At 50.2% G+C, this 19,293-nt stretch overlaps 1 protein-coding gene across 1 annotated transcript in view; it reads right to left on the reverse strand.

Annotated features, from left to right (window-relative positions):
* Positions 1-2,457: 2,457 nt before the first annotated feature.
* LOC101577543 (acyl-CoA dehydrogenase family member 9, mitochondrial) overlaps positions 2,458-19,293 on the reverse strand; it is a 20,657-nt gene continuing 3,821 nt past the window's right edge. Inside the window, exons 2-18 of the mRNA XM_012512569.2 lie at positions 18,437-18,449; positions 18,132-18,233; positions 16,376-16,482; positions 15,344-15,444; positions 14,468-14,546; positions 14,202-14,376; positions 11,853-11,926; positions 8,751-8,826; positions 7,442-7,512; positions 7,067-7,186; positions 6,840-6,968; positions 6,254-6,333; positions 5,592-5,718; positions 5,327-5,404; positions 4,866-4,994; positions 4,190-4,262; positions 2,458-3,413 (exon numbers count right to left, since the gene is read on the reverse strand). Of these exons, the coding sequence (XP_012368023.1) occupies positions 3,313-3,413; positions 4,190-4,262; positions 4,866-4,994; positions 5,327-5,404; positions 5,592-5,718; positions 6,254-6,333; positions 6,840-6,968; positions 7,067-7,186; positions 7,442-7,512; positions 8,751-8,826; positions 11,853-11,926; positions 14,202-14,376; positions 14,468-14,546; positions 15,344-15,444; positions 16,376-16,482; positions 18,132-18,233; positions 18,437-18,449 (1,635 nt within the window). The 3' untranslated portion in view covers positions 2,458-3,312. The remainder of the gene's footprint in view (positions 3,414-4,189; positions 4,263-4,865; positions 4,995-5,326; positions 5,405-5,591; positions 5,719-6,253; positions 6,334-6,839; positions 6,969-7,066; positions 7,187-7,441; positions 7,513-8,750; positions 8,827-11,852; positions 11,927-14,201; positions 14,377-14,467; positions 14,547-15,343; positions 15,445-16,375; positions 16,483-18,131; positions 18,234-18,436; positions 18,450-19,293) is intronic.

Consider the following 19,293-nt stretch of genomic DNA (forward strand, 5'->3'; position numbering starts at 1 on the left):
CCACCCCACCTCGAACCATCAAACACATGAACAAACTATGCATTGATCTGGTGACACCTCACAAGCTGTCACTCATACAAATGTCTAAAATGTCCCCTATGACCTTCTTTCTCCTGCAGCTTTCTTAGTATGGTTTTGTGGAGGACCACCTGGGCTACTCTCCTTGAAAAAAAAAAAAGAGCATTTGTCTCCATTTTGGCTGAGCCTGGCCCTATTTCCTCTTATTGATACATAGAGTTGGCTAGTTTTCCTTATCCCTTTAATTGGTTTTAAGCAATGTACATCAGCCTAGCCAAAGGGCTGGTGGTGGTCCTTGAAGACAGCAGGTGTGTTTTCCAGGAAAACCCCTACCTGCTGTTCCCTAGTGTGAGCCAGGTTGAGAGGACAAAGACCCAATGTTCCATGTTGTCACAGTGGGAGTGGGCTGTGATTGAGCCTCAAGATAGAGGCTATGACTTCCTGAGGCTTACAGATTACACATCAGGGCTGAAACATTAGATACTATCTCAACTGTGTACTGCAGATTACTCTGCATATGGCAGAGGTGAATGCAGGCCTCCTACCTAGCCCAGCTCACAGCACTCACCTACTGCCCACCATTCTCACACTCATCCTCAAGCCACTCATTTCCTCAAGAATGAGTAAAACCCAGGTTGGGCCCTGGGTCAAGGCCTTTGTTCCAGATAGCCATCATCATGAGTGAACTTAGGACCCCGTGGCTCCCCATAACTACAAATACACCTTTATTCTCACCATTGAGTAAAACTGGGCATGGCAGATAGGAATTAACTTGACCAGATTCCAATAATTATCCATGGGATTACAATTATAAACTTCCTGGACAGTGACGAGGACCCAGAAAGGGCTCTGTGTGACTTGGACAACAAAGCCTGCCTTCAAAGAAGCACCAGCGTGCACAAGGACAAAGGTGAGACTGGCATTTTTGTTTACATTTCATTGATATCTTTCACCCAAACCCAGTAAATACTGGTCTCCCCTGCAGTGTGTACTGCAGATTGTTTTTTCCTGATAATTAGGAAAGATCATACCTAGAATCTATGGGTGAACAAACCAAAATTCATCTGTATTCCTGTTTTATCCTGCCCCTACCAAAACTCTCCAGAATTTACTTTTTCAGCTCTTGTTTTGAAAGAGAAAAATCACTTTGTCTCATGTTAGTGCCCCCCTTTCAATGGGGCTGGCAGCACCAAGCCTCTACGGTCCGCAGGTTTCTATTGCCCACTCCCTTCCTTTCACCTGAGCCACCACCACACTGCCTTACGTGTGTTCCTCAGGCAGACTCCAAGCACCCGGCTGAGCTTCATTCTTAGGAGCTGGAGCACACGATCAGTTTTATAAAGCCCAAGGACTGTGAATGTGCACTTCTGCATTAACTTCCTTAGACTAGACAGTTGTCACTGCTGTGTATATGCTTCTTGCTTGCACAGAACTGTCAATACCCAGTCACTCTCAACTCGCCTGGATATCTGTATTTCATGCCAGAGTTGCTCTATGCCTCCTGTCTCTGCAAGGGAGGCTAGGAATCCATAATCAGCCATCGTGGTATTTTGATCCTCTAATTTGATTCTTCACTTGGACATGTGTACATTCTCTGTTCTTAGTTATGATCCCATCAGTCTTTCGCCCAAAGATACAATTAATAAGTGTATTTGACGAAATACCAAAGGGCTCAGACTGTGCTCTTGTAAGAAAATGAATGCTATTAAAATGTTTGTGTATTTTAATCAGATATAGTAGTGCCTCAGTTCACAAACTTAAATTCTTTCCACAATCCTAGGCACAAACTGAATTGGATGAGAACAAACCAAATTTCGCCATAAGGTCAACACTGAACCTAACCACTGAATTTGATTCAGTTCTCATCCAATTCGGTTTGTGCTAAGAATTGTGGAATTAAGTTTGTGAACTGAAATATTACTGTACTGGAGCCCCAAAGTGTTACCTGTGGTAGCTGCCTATGCGTCAAGCCAGTTAGGAACTGGGGCTGCACACTGAGCACAGTGGCACATGCCTGTAGTTCTTGCACTCAAGAAGTTGAAGTAGGAAGATTGTTTTAAGTTTGAGGCCTGGGCTACAATGTAAGTTGAACAGACTGAACTACATAGCAAGATCTCGTCTCAAAATAAAGTCACCTTTAAAAAAAAGGACTGTGTGACAGGCATTGTGGCACACACCTGTTATCCCAGTAATTGTGAGGCTGAAGCAGTAGGATTGCTGTGAGTTTGAGGGCAACCTGGGATACAAAGCAAGTTTAAGGCTCGGCTGAACTACGCAGCAAGATCCTGCTGGCCCGGCAAGATAGCTCAGCAGACTAGAGGCCTGCTTAGGCAAGCATGGGGCTGGCACCACATGCCATGCCAGCCCCGCCCCCAGGGCATGCTGGGCCTGCCACCGAGTCCAGGCGTGGTGGCGCACACCTGTGATCCCAGTGCTGGAGAGGCTGAAAACAAGAAGATCACTACGATTCTGATGCTCGTAGTAAGACCCTGTACCAAGTACACAAAAAAAGGAATGGGTAGCTGGGGGTTCTGTCATGCTGTGGAGGTTATCTGTACCTGTCCTATGTTTTATTATGTCCAGATATTTACCTATATATTTTATTTTTGGACACTACTGAATTTAAATTTTTTTGAGGCAAGTTCTTCTTATGTTGCCCACGCAGGGAGAAAAATCCTGGACTTAAAACAGGGGTTAGCCATGCAGAGGAACTGAGGCGTACTACAGACACTGACGTTTACCCTTGTACTGAGCTACACCTCCAGTCCCTTCCTACTTTCAGACTGGGCATGTGCTAAGTTCCCCGGGCTGGGCTTGAACTCATGAGCCTCCTGCTTTTGCCTCCCACAGGTGTGCACCACCAGGCCCAGCAGTTAAAGACTAGTTCTGAGGACACTGTGACTAGTGCGGCAAGGCTAGAAGAGTGGACAAATTGTGCCACTTTACATTTTCCTGTTAATAATGTTGACACGGGCTGAAGTTTCAAGGTAGGTGCAGCTTTCACAGTTTCTTCAACATACGATCTGGTGGAGATGGCTGCCCATGCCTTACACAGAGCCCTGCAAGTTCCTCCCCAGAGGTGGCAGTTGAGCCCTGTGGAGACCAGAAGTTAGTACAGCCACCTGACGTCAGGCACCAGCACTTTCATCCCCTCAGTGTCTGCAAGAAGCCATGACTAATGCGCAGCCATGGGGGAAACCAGGCAGCAGCAGGCCCCCAGGCACCCACAGGACAGCAGTTCAGCAGAGGCTATTGGATGAGGTTGGTGCCTCAAGGCCCAGGGCTGGCCCGGTGTCAGGTTGTCCTGGCCAGGGGGTGGGTACAGACGTAGGTCCGCTTCTCAAGAATGCGCTTCGACACTTTCTTAACCTGCTCATCAAGGTTTCCAGGATCATCTGAGAAGGCAAAGAAAGGGAGTGGGTCTCTTTCTGCACCACTGTGAGGACACTAGTGGCACTTTTGACAAAGTCACCCTCCTGCAAGCAGCACCCCCTCAGGAGTAACTCTGGGCAGCCAGTCATGACAAACAAGAAGGGTCTAAGACTCCATCCTGGGTAAAAGGGCTCAACCTTCTTGCCTCTGAACCCCAGTTCTAATGGGTAGGGGGAGGGGGAGGCCTGCTCAGCAAACAGTCCACCCTGGGAGAAGCCATCTGGTCACCCCCACAGCAGGTCCTAGTCCCACCTGCCACACCAGTGCTCATACTGGCCCTAGGGCTACATGAATCGCAGATACCCACGATGGCCCTTTGTACTCTGACTGGAAGCAGAGCAGCTCGGCTGAGGACAAGCATCAGATCCCAGATGGCTGTATGGATTATACAGAGACCCTACACCACACATTCCATGATGTGGCCATGCAGCTGTGGGGAAGGCCAAGCCTTCTTGACAAAGGTGAGCACAAGGTTCCACATTCTCCAGGCAAGGTCTAAGCCTCTGCAGAAAATCTGAGCCCATTCCGGCTGGTGTGGGGGGATGAGAGAGACAGGTGAAGTGCTTAGTAAACTCCCCTGATTAGGTACGAGGCCATGGCTGCACATACGCCTGGCTCCAGGCTGTATGGAGGCCTCTGGCCCACACCTGCAATCCAGCAGACGAGGCCTGGCAATAAATAGTTCCTCATGCATAGCCCAGATTCAGCCCACTGCCCTCCAGCCAGCTGCCCTGCTTACACTTGTCCAGCTGCTGCAGGGTGAAGAGATTCTGGAAATAAGCTTCTGCGCAGAACGTGCTGGCCAACAGAACCTGCCAGACCACAGCGGGAAGGAACAGTCACTGAGTGCCCTGGAGCTGAACTCTGGCCTCCAAAGGCACAAATGTTGCCAAGCGGGGCAACGTGGCTACAATCAGGCTGGACTCAGCAGCTACACAGCCCTGGTGCTAAGTGCAACCTGGAGTCACAGCCCTGTGCCCAAAACGTAAGCTATGGGGGAGGGAGGGTGTCCTGAGTCTCATTTTCCCCCTCCTTGATGTGGACATCACAATCCTCATGTCCTCAGGCAAGTGTGGGACACCACATGTGGCAAGTTGGCACCCTGCAGGTGCCCAAAGGGAGAGATCCTATCCTAGGGAAGTGTAGTCCTTCCATAGCCACAGCACAGGAAACCCATGCAGCTCTGAGCACCCTGAGATCCCTCTGAGTGACCACTGAGGCACTGTGGCCCACAGCTACACCCTCTATCCTCAAGCACCCGCTCCCAGCCTTATTAACATGGCCTGATTAACACACAACACAACACAGACTGGCTCAGAGGTCACAGCATGGCCCTGTTGCAGCCCAGACTCAAACTTGATCAAGTCACTCAGCATTCCCAAGCTTGTTTCCTGGGTGGGAATGGGACTGCTCACCTCATGGTCATGGTCCTGGAGTCCAATGAAGATGGAGCGGCTGGCCCGGGACAGCACAGCCGCCATGCCATACAGGTTGATGAGGACATTGGCCACCCGTTTCATCACCAGTTGCTCCTCTATAATGGTCTAGGAACACAGCAAGGCATAAAGAGCTGATCCTGCCCTAAGGACCCTCACAGGCCACAGCTCTGCAGGCTCACCCTCCCTGTGTCCCTCTAGCAGAGGAAAAGGCACAGAGCTGCCCTGAGTTTCACTTCTTTCTGGACAATCCTCAGGCAGGGGTCAAGGCAGGGACAGGGCCTAGCAAAATGGCTAACACCAGAGGCCAGTGCTTAGTGTGCTCAGTGTCAGAGGTCAGTTCCTGGAGCTAGGCCTGGTGTCCAAGGTCTTGCTCTAGGCCCTTCTCACAGTCATCCATGTGAGGACCTGCTGTACCCAGGCCTGGCAGACTCACTTACCTTTCCAAAGCGCAGCAGCAGTGCCTCCACAGTCCGGCCAAAGTAATACACATTCTCTTCAAGCTTGGTGACACTGTCCTGGTGGACCAGAAACAGGACTAAGCTTGGGGTCTCATCCTCCCAGGAACCCTCAGCCTGGGACTCAAGACCCAGATGGGAAGGGGCATCAGGGTGTCTCCCAGGTTCCCATTGGGGCCCAGACCCTTGGTCATATCCCAAGACAGACAGTACTTGTAGAAGGCATGACTTCGCTGTGTCTACTTACCCCCAGTCTAGGGTGCACAGCTCCAGAACTGCCCATCAGCCCCAAGTCCACAGTTCGGCCCAGAGTGTCCCACAATCTCTGACTGAGGGTCTTTATGATTACAGCCATACTGCCACCTTTAAGCTCCCTGCAGAAATCCCCACAGCCATGTGACTCTAGGGTCCCCAAGCTCTGTGCCTTTCTCTCAGGTGGGCACAATGGGCTCTGGGCTACTCTTCCAACCTGTTTAGAGAGCAGCCAGCTCCCAATCAAGGAGCCAGAAAAGTGCTTCCAGAAGCCTGTGCTTGGGCTCTGGAAGGGATCTGATGGCTCTGACCTGGGATCAGGGGTGGAAGGGGCAGGGCTAATCTCAGCGCTGGGCACCTATGTGCAGACCACACAGAGTCAGGGGCTACTAGGGGAGGGGGAGACGGAGTTCCAGTGGAGATGGGAAGACATGTGACCCTAAGGGCAGGACAGAGAGGGATAAACTTAAGATCTGATTTTCTAGGACCTGAAGGCCCTATTCCACGCAGCCAGGGTTCCAGGGAGCCCAGCAAAACCACATCAGCCCACCATCCTATCTCATTCCAGTGCTTAGTGTGCTCAAGGGCAGGCAGGGCAGGCAGCCCTTTACCACTCAGCTCTGAGCACAGTGCTCAGAGAGCAGGAATGGCACCTACTTGATCCTTGGGGTCAGGATAAGTCCGGCATACTGCAGGCCTGTGAGGGCAATGAACATTCGGAGGATCTCATTAGTCCCCTGTGAACAGAAGCGAAGAAGTCAAAGATTACCCTGCTGTGCAGCCCTGGCAGTGCCAAGTGTCAGTGCACGTCATGGCCCACTTATGGTGGGGCACCCAGGACAGGGCTGAGACTAGAGGTCAGGGAACATACATAAGTGGAGAGGTAGCCAGATGCCCTGGCTTCCCACCAGGATCCACCACTTCTCATGGCCATCCTTGCATGGGTCACTCCTTCCTCTAAGCCTGACTCGAAATGGACAGGCTTGGACCTCCCAGTCCCTCCAGGAGGTGGGAGGCACACAGCAAAGGGTCCTCTGGGAAGCAACCTGAACCAGCTTCCTGGCATCTCCAGGCCTTGAGGTCTCCCTGTGCAGAGCAGGGCATGTGGGATAAGGGGGCCCAGCGAGGACACAACCCACAGGCGGACTGGTCTCTACAGCACTCCCAGAACAACAAGACAAGGAGGGAAGATGGGACATCAGCTTGGGGAAGGGGGCCACAAAGATGGCTGGCAGTCACTTACCTCCAGGAGGAGCAGCGCACGGGAATCACGCAGCATGCGCTCATGGGGATGGTCCCTCATGTAACCTGCGCCCCCCAGGATCTGCAGTGCCTCACTCACACAGTGCCAGGCGCTCTCAGAACTAAATACCTGCTGAGCCAAGAAGAGGTCAGTCCAAGGGGCACCACCCAGTTCCCTCCACTGCCTGTGTCCCCCTTTTGTGGCAGCTCTGGTGGTACTGCGACTACCTTCACCACGGCTGTTTCAATGGAGCAGTCAGGACACTCTGGGTGATCCAGCATCCCTGCAGTGAGGTAGGACATGCTCTCCATTGCATACACCTTCTGAGCCATCAGCGCAAACTTCTCCTGGAATGTTTGAGGAAAACACAAGCAAGAAGCAATGTGCATGTGCTAAGACCGAGGTCTGCCATCCAGCAGAGAAGCAACTGAGCCAGAAGCCTTGCCAGCCCAGGAAAATCAAACCCAGCCTTCATGAAAGGGGTCCCTGTCCAAATGAGCTTTGTGCAGTTTTCTTCCCAAAGCACTGCATGGGAGGCCCGGACAGAGACAGTCGCCAAGCACGCATTTCTTGACCACACAGGGGAAAGGCAGCCTCAGTACCTGAATTAACCCAAATTCACTGAGCTTTCTGTTGAACTGCTTCCTCTCACAGGCATACTCAGCAGTCAGACCTAAACAAGAGCAGAGTTGTTGCAAAGAATTGGAAACTTCCAGCATATCCAAGTGATTTCGTAACTACATCACCACCACCCTTCAAATACCCTGATCATTATGTGCTGAGACTGGATACCCTGAAACCCAGAGCCGCCACATTTAAGCATTGGTGGTCACAGCAGAAAACATGTTCACTGGGGGCCTGCGGGCAGTGGCAGGAGTGAGGGCACACACAGACCAGAACCTGGTCCAGTTCTTATCAGTAGAAACCCCAGGCTAAGAGTTTCACCTCCCTGACAATGCTGTCCACCTCAGTCACTGCAAAGATGAGATCACACACAGGGCACAAGGGGCCTCACCTGAAGCCTGGCACACACAAGGTATCAGATAGGGCAGGCACAGCCAATCACATGACAGGTGCCCATGCACATGGCAGAACAGGCAGCCTGGCTGCAACTCAGGCCTAGGCCTCAGGGCACATGGCTACACATGGAGTTGAATTCTGAGCACCCACGTGACACACCAGCCTCCCTCCCAGGCACTGGCTGCCCCCAAAGCCCACTGGAAACCCAAGTCTCCAAATGCTTCTACACCTGTGACCAAGCACCATGTCCTCAGGATGGGCCCAGCATCTGCCCCTTGCTGACCATGGGATCTTCTTGGGGGCTCTTCCTATGGTAGAGGCTAGACCTGTACACCTCAGGAAGCTCATGCACTGAGCAGCACAGCAGGGAGGCACTCTGAGCCTCTTTAGGAGATGGGCACAGACCTGAGGTCCTGGGGTAAACCACCTGCCCTCTCTGGACTCAGTTTCCTCACCACACAGAGGTACACCAGCCACAGCCTTCCTTGGCATTGCCCACTTTGCCTCAAACTGTGAAACATAAAGTGCTCAGAGGGGTTCTCTTCCCAGAAGCTCTTTCCAAGGTCACCATAGCAACCATGGTTACAGGGCTGTTTAAGGTCACAGGATGGAGGATCCCAGCTACCAGTACCCTGATGGACAGGAATGAAAGGGAGATCTGGGGCTGAAGAGCCTACACTCCAGGCCAACCCTACTCGTCACCACAGTGCAGTCACCTGGGAGATGGGGTCCTGAGGGGAGCAGAGCACTCCTTTTCTTGCCTCTGCTGGCACCTGGCCTCCTCCTCCCTTCTTTGTGCCCTCCTAAGGGAAAGGCTGAGCCTCCTGGCCACAGAGGGCACACCACAGGGCAGGACAGCCCTGCATCGGGTTCCTGGCCCGACTTACCTACCAATCAGTTTCCTGAGCATTCCAGACATGATGCTGCCCAGGCTGAACCGCCCACTGTTGAGGATGTCCACAGCCACCTGCAGGGATAGAAGGAAACCCCAAGAACACTGATGGAGGCAGAGGGAATGCACCCCACCATGCTTGAATTATTTCCCCAAAAAGCGTTCTTGAAAACTAAGGAAGAGCTTAGAGAACCTTCCTGGGAGAAAGCACAACCCCACACAAGTAGGTGGCACAGTCCCACTGTGCTTCCATCTACCGCACACAACAATGCCACCATCCCAAAGGCACTGGCCAGTCCCCCTCACCGTTAGGGAAGGGAGTGCAGACATGGACTGACCACTGACTAGGACACACTGCTAGCCAAATAAGCTATTAGAGGTTCCTGCAGGGCCTTGGGCTCAGGAACCACTCAGGAAGGAGCTCAGGGTTAGCGGGCATGAACTCCCCAAGGCCCCATCTCTGGTGTCTGCCCAACACCCAGGCCAGGTGTCTGTGACAACCTGACAGCTTGTCAGAGACTCCGCTCTTTTCCCACCCTTTCTTCTGAACTAATCAGACAGGGACAGCAGATGCAGACACTTGGAGCGTAGACCCACTGATAAGGTTCTGGCCCTAGCATGAATTGCTAAATTATTATGATGGTCATCTGACATGGCTGAAGTCCTTAAAACAACAGCTTATGTTCTCAATGACCACTTCCTCCTTTTCTCCCACTCCAGCCCTGGATACGATTTCCCCTCACCTTTCCCACACACACAGGAGAGACCCCAATCAGCTCCTTACAGGTAACCAAAACTGCCCCTCAAATTCCACCAAGAGCAAAAGCCCATAAAAGTCTCAGTTTCTTTGTCTCAGGTAAGGGGATTTTCCCATCTGTCCTTGATCCTCTGTGTGCCTTTGGAGTAAAAAAAGACTTCTTTTATCTTTCCTATCTCTTCACTGTGCTGCTGAAAAACCTAACAGCCACAGAGTATCTGGGGTCCTGGAGGCTACCCTGCCCCACCAGAGTGCACAGGTACAAATAGCCAGTGATCTGCAGGTGGCCAGTGCACAAGAGTCCTGGATCCAAGGGGACTCTTGGTGTGAGGAGGGAGGACAGGTAGCCAAAGCTCCCCAAGAAGACCCAGAGCTGGGCCTTGGGCAGGCATCATCAAGGAAGAGTTCCCCAGACAGAAAGCACTTCTGAGTGCTGGGCCTGACACCCTTCAACCCCAAGGGCAGGACAGGCCAGGGCAGGAAGGAAGGTGGACAGAAGGCCCAAGCCTCAGGAGTTGGCTATCTCACACCACAGTGGGAGATACAATCCCCAAGGCCACCTTCCCCACTCCCTAGTACACAGAATGGCACTGGCTCTTCAGTCTGCCTGGGAACTAGGTTCTTCTCGTCTTCTGCTTGGATTCCCACTCCCTCTTTCAAAGGCCAGTTCAGCCGTTTCAGAATTACTGTTAATCTCACGTAAAAAAAGAAGAAAAAAAAAAGCAGAAAAAGCCGGTGACTCTGGGCCTCGCTTCCTGGTATGCTCCTACCCAAAGGACCCTGTGCTTAGTCTCTCTCTGACTTTGGCAGCCTTCACCAGCCTTTCAAACATCTGTATTAACACCTATTCATCACGTGGACTGGTGGGCTCCCCAACCTTCCATGCATGTGCACACTGTGATTACACCCACCCATTCCTCTACTCGCTCCATTTCCTGTTCCCACAACTCCCTTCCCAGGTCCTACAGATACCTCTTTTGTGTTTAAGTTTTTGTTTTTTGCATTTTTTAGTTTCTACACATGAGAAAGAAAGATTGTGATACTGTCCTTCTGTCTAGCTGATTCCACTTAACACTGTCAGCCAATTCCAACCACTTGCCTACAATCAATAGCTCTATCTCTTTTTTGACTAAATAATACTCTATGGGATATATAGACACTGTTACTTTATTCATCTGATGATAGACACCGAAGAGGGTTCTATTTCTTGGCTACTGCTAACAGTGCTGCAAGAAAGACAGGTATTGAGCTTTTCAGCGCACTGGCTCCGTCTCCTCTGCCTAGACAACTAGCCAGCAGCAGGTAGCTGGATCACATGATAGCTCTATTCCTGGTCCTATGAGGACCCTCCAGACTGTCCCCTGGTGCACTGGCCTTCCCCACACTGCCAATGGCTCCTCAGCTCCTCGACAAGAATGCTTCTCATAATGTTCACTACCACATGCCAGATCTCATCTTCCCCAAAGCAAGATTCAGTAGCCCCTTCTCGTTCGTTACCTGTATCTCTTCAGATTTCCTGAGTATTCCAGAGGGGAAAACCCACACTGTCACCTCCCATAAGCCCAGCCAATTCTCACCTGGCCTATTATTATTTTATGATCTTGGGATTTGACCACGTGTATCCGTATTTTTAGTATTTAGGTTACTGGCAGCAATGTCACTGGAAATCATGAAGAATTTTAGAAATAAACTTCCCTTTACATATTAAAAGAAGCTGGGTTTTTTTTTTTCAATCACAACGGCAACATTTTTGGGGCCAGGCAGATAGTTCAGAAGAATAAGTGCTTGCATGGCAAGCACAAGGGCCTGAGTTCAATCCCCAGTTCGAGAAAAAAAAAAAAAAAACAGGAGGGTCACTGAGTCCAATCTGTGTAGTGAGACTCTGTAGACCCTGTACTAAATACATTAAAAAAAAAAAAAAAAAGGAATTTTATTTGAGGCCGGGGAGATGGCTCGGTGGAATAAGCTCTTCCCTGGCAAGCGCAAGGACCTGAGTTCAATCCCTGGTTCCAAAAAAAAAAAATTTGCCCAAACTGACTTGAACTCATGATCTTCTTGCCTCAGCTTTCCAAAGCACTGGGATTACCAGTATGTGCTTCCAAGCCTGGCTGCCCCAGTAAAATGAAAATGAACTTTTTTTCTCTCTCTGCTGCGAAAAGCATACATCTGTCTGTCTTTCCTGTAGATACTTGACAACAGGACTCAAGAATATAAAAGTGGTGACACCTGAGACCCAGCCATATTATAGGTGGTATCTAAATTTAGGAAAGAATTAGACAAGTGGGGCCTGGAGCCCACTTGAAAGATTGTACAGCATTCACTTGGGGTTCAGCAGGCAACTCACCTTAAAACCACCTCCAACTTCTCCAAGGACATTTACAACAGGCACCCTGGTGTTTTCAAAATGGACTTCACAAACTGAAACACAGAAAACGTAAGACTTTATCTAATAATACAAGCCATTCTGCACTTGAATAGACCCAACATTCATTCATTCATTCATTCATTCATTCATTCATTCATTCATTCATCTGACATCAGGATGGATAGACACAGAGGTACAAATGTCTGAGGAGGAGGGTCAAGGAGGCTGACTAAACCACACAACGTCAACAGTGGACTGTGCTATGGGTAAAATGCATAGAGGATGGAGACAGAGCTGGGGGGTAGAGAGCAGGATAACAGATGGGCCCAGCTGCTAAGAGAGAACTCAGCAGAAGTTTAAAAGACAAAAAGAGTGGAGAAAGCAGTCAAGCTCATGCACAAGCACTCCCAAAGGACACAGGTGGATTGTATTCTTGGTCCCAGTTCCCAACCCTAACAAAACCTTGCCCCATGCTGTCTGCAGGGCAGCAGTGGTGAGCCCCACCCACACTCCATCAAGAGGGCAGCCCTGCCTGCCCTTCCCCCATGCCAGGAGGGGTCAAAGCAGCAGCTATCCCAGCAGGAGCACAGGTCTTGAGGGTACATACACCAATGATAACAAACCCACAGCAATGTGAGCCAACCCACAGCCTGTAGCAGGCTGCCCAACACTCAAGCATAGTGAGGAAGAAAGTGTCCTTGCTGAGTCAGCTCTGGCTGCCAGGCAGGCAGTTACCCCAGTTAGACATGTGCCAAAGATGGCACCAATCATGTGAGGAGCAGCAGGAGCAAGGTGAGGGGCATGCAGCAGTGTCCACAGTATTCCCCAAAACAAGGGCCATTCACATGTTCCATTACATAAATGTGGCACCTACTGGCCATCTCCACCAGAAAAAAGGGTTCAGGACAGGGAAAGTTGGGACTCAAGGGAGCCAGTCCAAGTGTGATGACCTGGGTCTGCTGATCATTAAACCAAATACCACATCTTATGCCAGAAGAGCTGGGTGAAATGTATGAAGTCATTGCAGTCTGGCCACGGGACCAAGCTCAAAGGCTGAGGGGTGAGGGTGATACCCTGCTTCCACCTCTGGGCTCACCTTGTGCCACCTGACCTTCTGTCACAGGACTCTGCATGGACTTATGGGACCAGCTGTCAGACCTGCAAGAGGACTCAGTCCTGTTGCCTCTACTGTCTCCTACAGCATGCCAGCCTTCTCCTGAGCTGAGAGTCTCAGTACCTCTTCTCCCTCAGCTGCCACACTGAAGAAGCCTCAGTGGTAGCACTGGCCATGGTGGTCAGACTCAGGGCAGCAGCTGGTGCTGAGGTACTGCTATAGGCACATCATGTACCGCTCATACCTATCTCTGCCTGCAGCTGAGCAAATTACAGTGCAGAGGACCACACAAGCTTATTCGCAGTAACACAGGACAGAACTCTGGGCCTCTGTCCCTTCCATCTGCAGCTCAAGCTAGGTGCATACTACAACTCCACACCCAGAAGGAAAAGTTCCTAAACAGACAGGGCATACAGAGATGGGAGCAAAGGTGCCCAGGGCATATGTAGTCCCACCTGAGATTAGAAGGAGACCCAAGGAGCACAGCACTGTAAAGTCCCCATGGAAGTACCAGTAAGACTAAGACGGTAAGTAGCATATCCTCATCCTATGCACCCAGTACTCTAGGGGCTCTGAAAAGTAGGCATGGAATAGGCAGATGTTTGAGGGGGCAAAGATGGGGAGCCTGTCATAGGACAGTGACCGCAGCCACCTGCTGTCCTGCCACCACAGGGTCCACTGCTAGCCCCCATATGAGGCAGACCTTATTGACCTCAGTCCCATGGGCATCACCAAAGTTCCACACCCTGAGTGGTGCACAGCCCACAGATGCCAATTCATGAGTTAATTTTCCAGGAGCTCATAGGCATTGCCAGAGAAATCCAGGGAGCACCCTCGACTGGATTTTGTTAAAATACTGAATTAAAACCAGCATTAGATTGGGGCCGGGGAGATGGCTTAGTGGAATAAGTGCTTCCCTGGCAAGCACAAGGGCCTGAGTTAGATCCCAGGTTCTGCCAAAAATAAATAAAATATTTTTTAAAAAAAGAGAGTAACTGGAAGGAAGTACATACAAGGAGTCTCCATTATTCATTAACAGGCATATGAATCTATGATTATCTTAAAATAAAGTTTAATTTAAAACAGAAAAAAAAAAAAAAAAAAACAGAGGATTTCAACCTCATTTTACCTTGGCAGACACCAAGAATCAATTACTCTCTCTGTCCCACACGCAAGCATGTACATGCACACACACAAATATACATGACACTTACTGTTGGAGCCTCGAAGGCCTAACTTATCTTCTGGCTTCCCGTTAGTAACTCCACCAAAGTCTCTTTCTACTATAAACGCTGTGATTCTGTCCTTTATAGAGCCATCGGAATCAACAACCTCGGTCTTTGCAAACACGGTGAAAATCTCAGCCAGCCCACCATTGGTGATCCAGACCTGAGCAGAGAGTGCAGACCGGCCCTGGAGATGCTGCTCAATTCCAGCTCCATCCCAATGGCTTTAGTCAGAGGTTGCATTGAGGTTGTACCTTGGAGCCATTGAGGACATAGTGGGTCTTGTCTTCACTCAGTGTGGCTCTGGTGTGGATGGAGCCAGTATTGTTCCTGCTACAGAGGGTGAGAAACAGTGGAGGGAAAGCAAGTTGGGAGTAAAGGAGGATGGACCTGGAACCTGGGAATGGAGATGATTAGGCACAGGAGCTGGCAAGCTTTTTAAATAGAGTCAAGAGAGGCACTCAGCTTTCCCAGGTACAGGGCATCTGCCCTTTTGGACTCTGGCTGCAGAGACTATTTGTCATCAGAAGGCCACATTCCAGTAAATCTCCTGACACAAACTACAGGCAGGTTGGATCTGGCCATTTCTGCTGTTACCACAGAAGCAATAAAGGCAGAGGTTCAAACAACTTGGGTCTAGACTGCTGCAGGAGAACCTGAACTCCTCATGGGCTCATCTGACCTGCTGTGAGGAGACATTTGGTGTCCCAGGAGGTGACCACTTTAGGTCCCCATCTGAGTGGTCAGATAACAGACTTGCCATCTGTAGCCAAGTCCTCCCCCAAGCCTGCTCCATCCAACTATGTGACCTTAGGCCCATCACACAACCCCACTGAACCTCCATTTTTAACATGGAAATGAGATCCTGCCCCTAGTTAACATGCTTGTTGAGGGGAACTGAAACCTGACAACCCCGCATAGCACAGGGTTGGAAAGCCACGGACACTGGCTGATACATGCCCTTAGGTTGTTTCACATTTGTAAGGCTCCCTGGGCAGACAGCTGGCAAGAAGAGTCTACGGAATGACTGGAAGATTTCAGGGAGGGAGGAGATACAAGCCAGTCACTCCACACAGACAAGACCTCAGTCCTGCAGACAGGCTGCAGGTAACATTCCAAGGGAGACAGACCTGGCTGGCTCTGTGAGACAGAAGGCTGCGACATGCTCCCCAGAGGCCAGCCTAGGCAGGTATTTGGCCTTCTGCTCCTCCGTGCCGACCGAGATGATCCCCTAAATGAAAACACACAAAGACTAACATCTCAAATAAGCTGGGAGGTGAAGATAGTTGAAATTTGCTCATGAGACACTGTCCTTCAGGGTTGGCATTTACTTCATGCAAACAGAGACAGCAGGAGTTCTGGGTTGCCGGCCTTGGATAGAGCACAAAGAACTTGACTAATGCAGAAGCCCAGCCACACAGCTGTCAGCTCCAGGCTCAGTTCATCTCATTCATCTAACATCTCCCCAACCAGGTGAGGTGGTCTTGGGCAAGCACTGTCCCTGTGCTGGAGCCCCCACCCTGAGATCTGTAAGATAGAGACACACCTCACAGGCAGGCAATCTGGAGGATAGATGTGCAGACACAAGAAAGCTAGAATCGTACCCTGCATAAGGAGGGTCCAGTCCATATCAGAGAAGTCCCCACCTTGTCTCAATGACAAGTGTAGGGATCTGCGCATAGAGTTCTTTCAGCTCTGAAATCTACACTGAGTAGATGTAGCACCAGTGAGAGGACACCAAGAGCTTCATATTCTGTCTTTTTTTTTTTGGCACCAGGGATAGAACTCATGACCTTGTGCTTGCTAGGCAGGCACTTAAGCCACTGAGCTATCTCCCCAGCACTTCATATTTTGTCTTGATAAGCTCTGAGCCTGGTGAGACACTGTTTTGTGTTCAGGCAGCAGGAAAACAGCTCTGACAGCCTGGCATGAAGAGCTGCCTCAGACTTGGGCCTTAAAAGATGGGTCAAAGGTGTTGGGGACAGGAAGAAGATTCCATGCCAAGGGACAGCATGAGCCAAAGGCCACTGCACACAGGTCCAGTGGAGGGCAGGGCTGGGCTTGCTCCCCTCCGAGATCCTGAGCCATTCCCATAGGGTAAATAAGGCTTCCCCCTCCTGCCATTTGCAGACAGCTGCCAACAGAGACCCTGGACAACTGACCTTGAGGCCCAACGCCTGGTGCGCCGCCAGGGTCACAGCGATGGACCCATCCAGGCAAAGGATCTCCCCTAGCCGAGTGCTCATGGTGTTGGAGAGGCCCAGCCCACCTAGGAGAGACACCCAGTGTCAGGCACACCAGCCCAAGTCCTCCTAGACAGTGAACAACGCACTACTTTCCCTAATAATAAAGTGATACCAGATCACCATTTTAAAAACCACAATAAAAGCAAACAAAAATTGTCCACAATCCTATCACTCAAAAAGCATTTTTATGTATGTCCTTTCACACTTTATATGAACACATACAAATGTACAGTCACCTCTACATACAACAAACCACTGCCTTAGGTAAGCTCTGCCAGATGCAGTCTCTAGAGCCCCACAACCTAGTATCCAGTGGACTCCAGGGCACAGCTGTGTGTCCCAGTGGAGAGGACTAAGGGTGGCCTTGGACTCACTGCTCAAATGATAAACTGATCCCAGGCCTCAGGTTGAGGTCAACACACACATACACACACACACACACACACACACACCCCAGCAGCAGCAGCAGCAGCCTTGAACATCCTTGTATGTAAGGAGAGTGAGAGCATCCATGCAGGTGAAGCTCCAGCTGGTCCTATCATATTCTGCATTTTCTCTGCAAAAACCTGGATGTTTTCCCCTCAAGTGCAGGGGCAGAACCTGGGGGACATTATCCCACAGGGACAGACAGGGAAGAGCCAAGAGCAGGAAGGAGACACGTGGCGCCAGAGACTAGTGGACCCAGGCCCCACACGCTCTAACACTGTGGCTTCCACCAGCTTCAGGATTCTCTGCCCTAAAAAGCCTCCCAAAACTTGCAGTTATGAATGACGCTCTTCCTGTTGCCTTGTTATTGCTTTTCAGCTGCTAACAGCAGAGTGGAGCCGACCTAACTCTCAGTCTCCCATTTCTTCTGATACTCAGCACTTGGCATAGCTACCTGTAACGGTGATAGCACCCCTGCAGTGCAAAAGCCCCCATCCTGGTACCACTTGGCAGGCACAGCTTTCAGCAGTTTTCATGTGGACACACAGTGTGCCTACGGCTGCAGACACAAACACTGTGCTGCCTCCATAGGGCCAGCAGCCTGGTGGGTCAGGTAAGGTCTTCCGCAAAGTCAGGACAAACTCTCACATGTGTTTGGGCGTAGGGGAGGTTCTCACAGGACAGCGAGGAAGGCATAGGAAGGACACACACAAGCACATTCCACCTGATTGATACACTACAGAAGGATACCGGGAACTTGCTCATCAGTCTATTTCTCCTGTCTCAACCTGGCCCAGCTCTGGGCAGTGCCATAGGGGAATTACTCTGCAGGCCTGTCCCAGCCCCCTCCACCCCATCCCTGGAACCTCACTCTAGCCCAAGAGACAGACCAGGTACAGTAACAAGAGAGCAAGGAAAGCTCCCAACCAATGGGACTTGCTGGACAAGACCCACATCAGGGTGTCACCAGGAACCACCCTAAACAGTCTGTCTTCTAAAAAGGACCAGAAGCAGCCGAAAGTACTCACTACCCACACCATACCCACAGCTCTAGACCCTCAGCAGACCACGGCAGAGACAGCCCCCCTGAGGGTGGCGTAAGCTGCACAGCCCGGAGCCACACTTCTCTGCAGGCGGCAGGCGGCCTGCATCTGGAGGCTTCCCTTCCTGAGTAGTGACCTCTTTGCGACAAGAACACGGCACCTCCTGAAATGGGGGACTGGCCAGGCCCATTTCCCGGGCTTACCATATTCTTCTGGGACCTGCATCCCAAAAAGCCCCAGGCTCTTCAGCTTCTCCAAAGTACCATCTGGGATTTTCCCCTCCCGGTCAATTTTTCTGGAGTCCACTGACAAGAAGAAATATCTTGATCAGGCAAAACAGACATAAGCTATACTAAAACAGACACTGCAGAAATATGCAGTCCTTTTTCAATAGCATACTGGTCCCAGACTTTCTCAAACTGGAAATTATCCGCATGTGTTTGATTTTACATCATTGACCTAGCAAGAATTGTACTTTTTTAGTCTGGGCGAGATTCTGTTTGCTTACCTGGCTGCTTTCGCTGTGTAAAATGCCAACAAATAACACATTGATGACATGTAGATTATTGCAGCCATACTCAACTTAAGTTTTACAAAATTACCAGTATGTTCTACAAAATGAGAGAAGAGCTACCCAACTATAATGTGCACACTGACCACATGCCAATTACCAGGTGGCTAAACGCTAGGTTTAACCATACAAAGAAATACTCGTAGCACTACAAAGGAAGGAAGAATTGATACAGGCCACATGAAGAAAACCCAAAATTGTTCCAAAAGAAGCTAAACAAGTATGCATGGATCTGTTTAAATAAAATTCCAAAAATAGAAACGGAATTTATTTTGTTTGTTTGTTTTTGGTGGGGGGGGGGGTTGGCAGAACCGGGAATTGAACTCAGGCCCTTGCATTTGCCGGGGAAGCGCTTATTCTACAGAGCCATCTCCCCGGCCCCCAAAAATGGAATCTAAATAAAGCAAATCAGTGATTCCCCAGAACAGGGAGGGAATGAAGGTGGAGAAAGGAGCTTCTGGGGGTAACACATATGTTCACCTTGGGTGTGTTAAGGGTTCCTGAGGGTACAACTTAAACACATATAAGTTACTGTAAATCACATATCTCAGTAAAGCTTAGGAAGGCTGACAAATCAGATAGTATAGGAATAAGTGATTAAAGAAATAAAAACGGGTTATAAGGAGTCACACGGAGAGAAAATATTCTCTCAGACTTTCAGAGAGCACATTGGCCAAGCAATGGCTGTAACTCATCCACAAGGCTGACACTGACAAAGGGTCTACAATCTGAGGTACAGGATCTCAGGATAAATCCTGAGGGGATTTCACTGACCTTATCAGACCCAAAAGCTA

This window comes from Octodon degus, unplaced genomic scaffold (assembly GCF_000260255.1).
Source record: "Octodon degus isolate 3935 unplaced genomic scaffold, OctDeg1.0 scaffold00233, whole genome shotgun sequence".
Classification (NCBI taxonomy): domain Eukaryota; kingdom Metazoa; phylum Chordata; class Mammalia; order Rodentia; family Octodontidae; genus Octodon; species Octodon degus.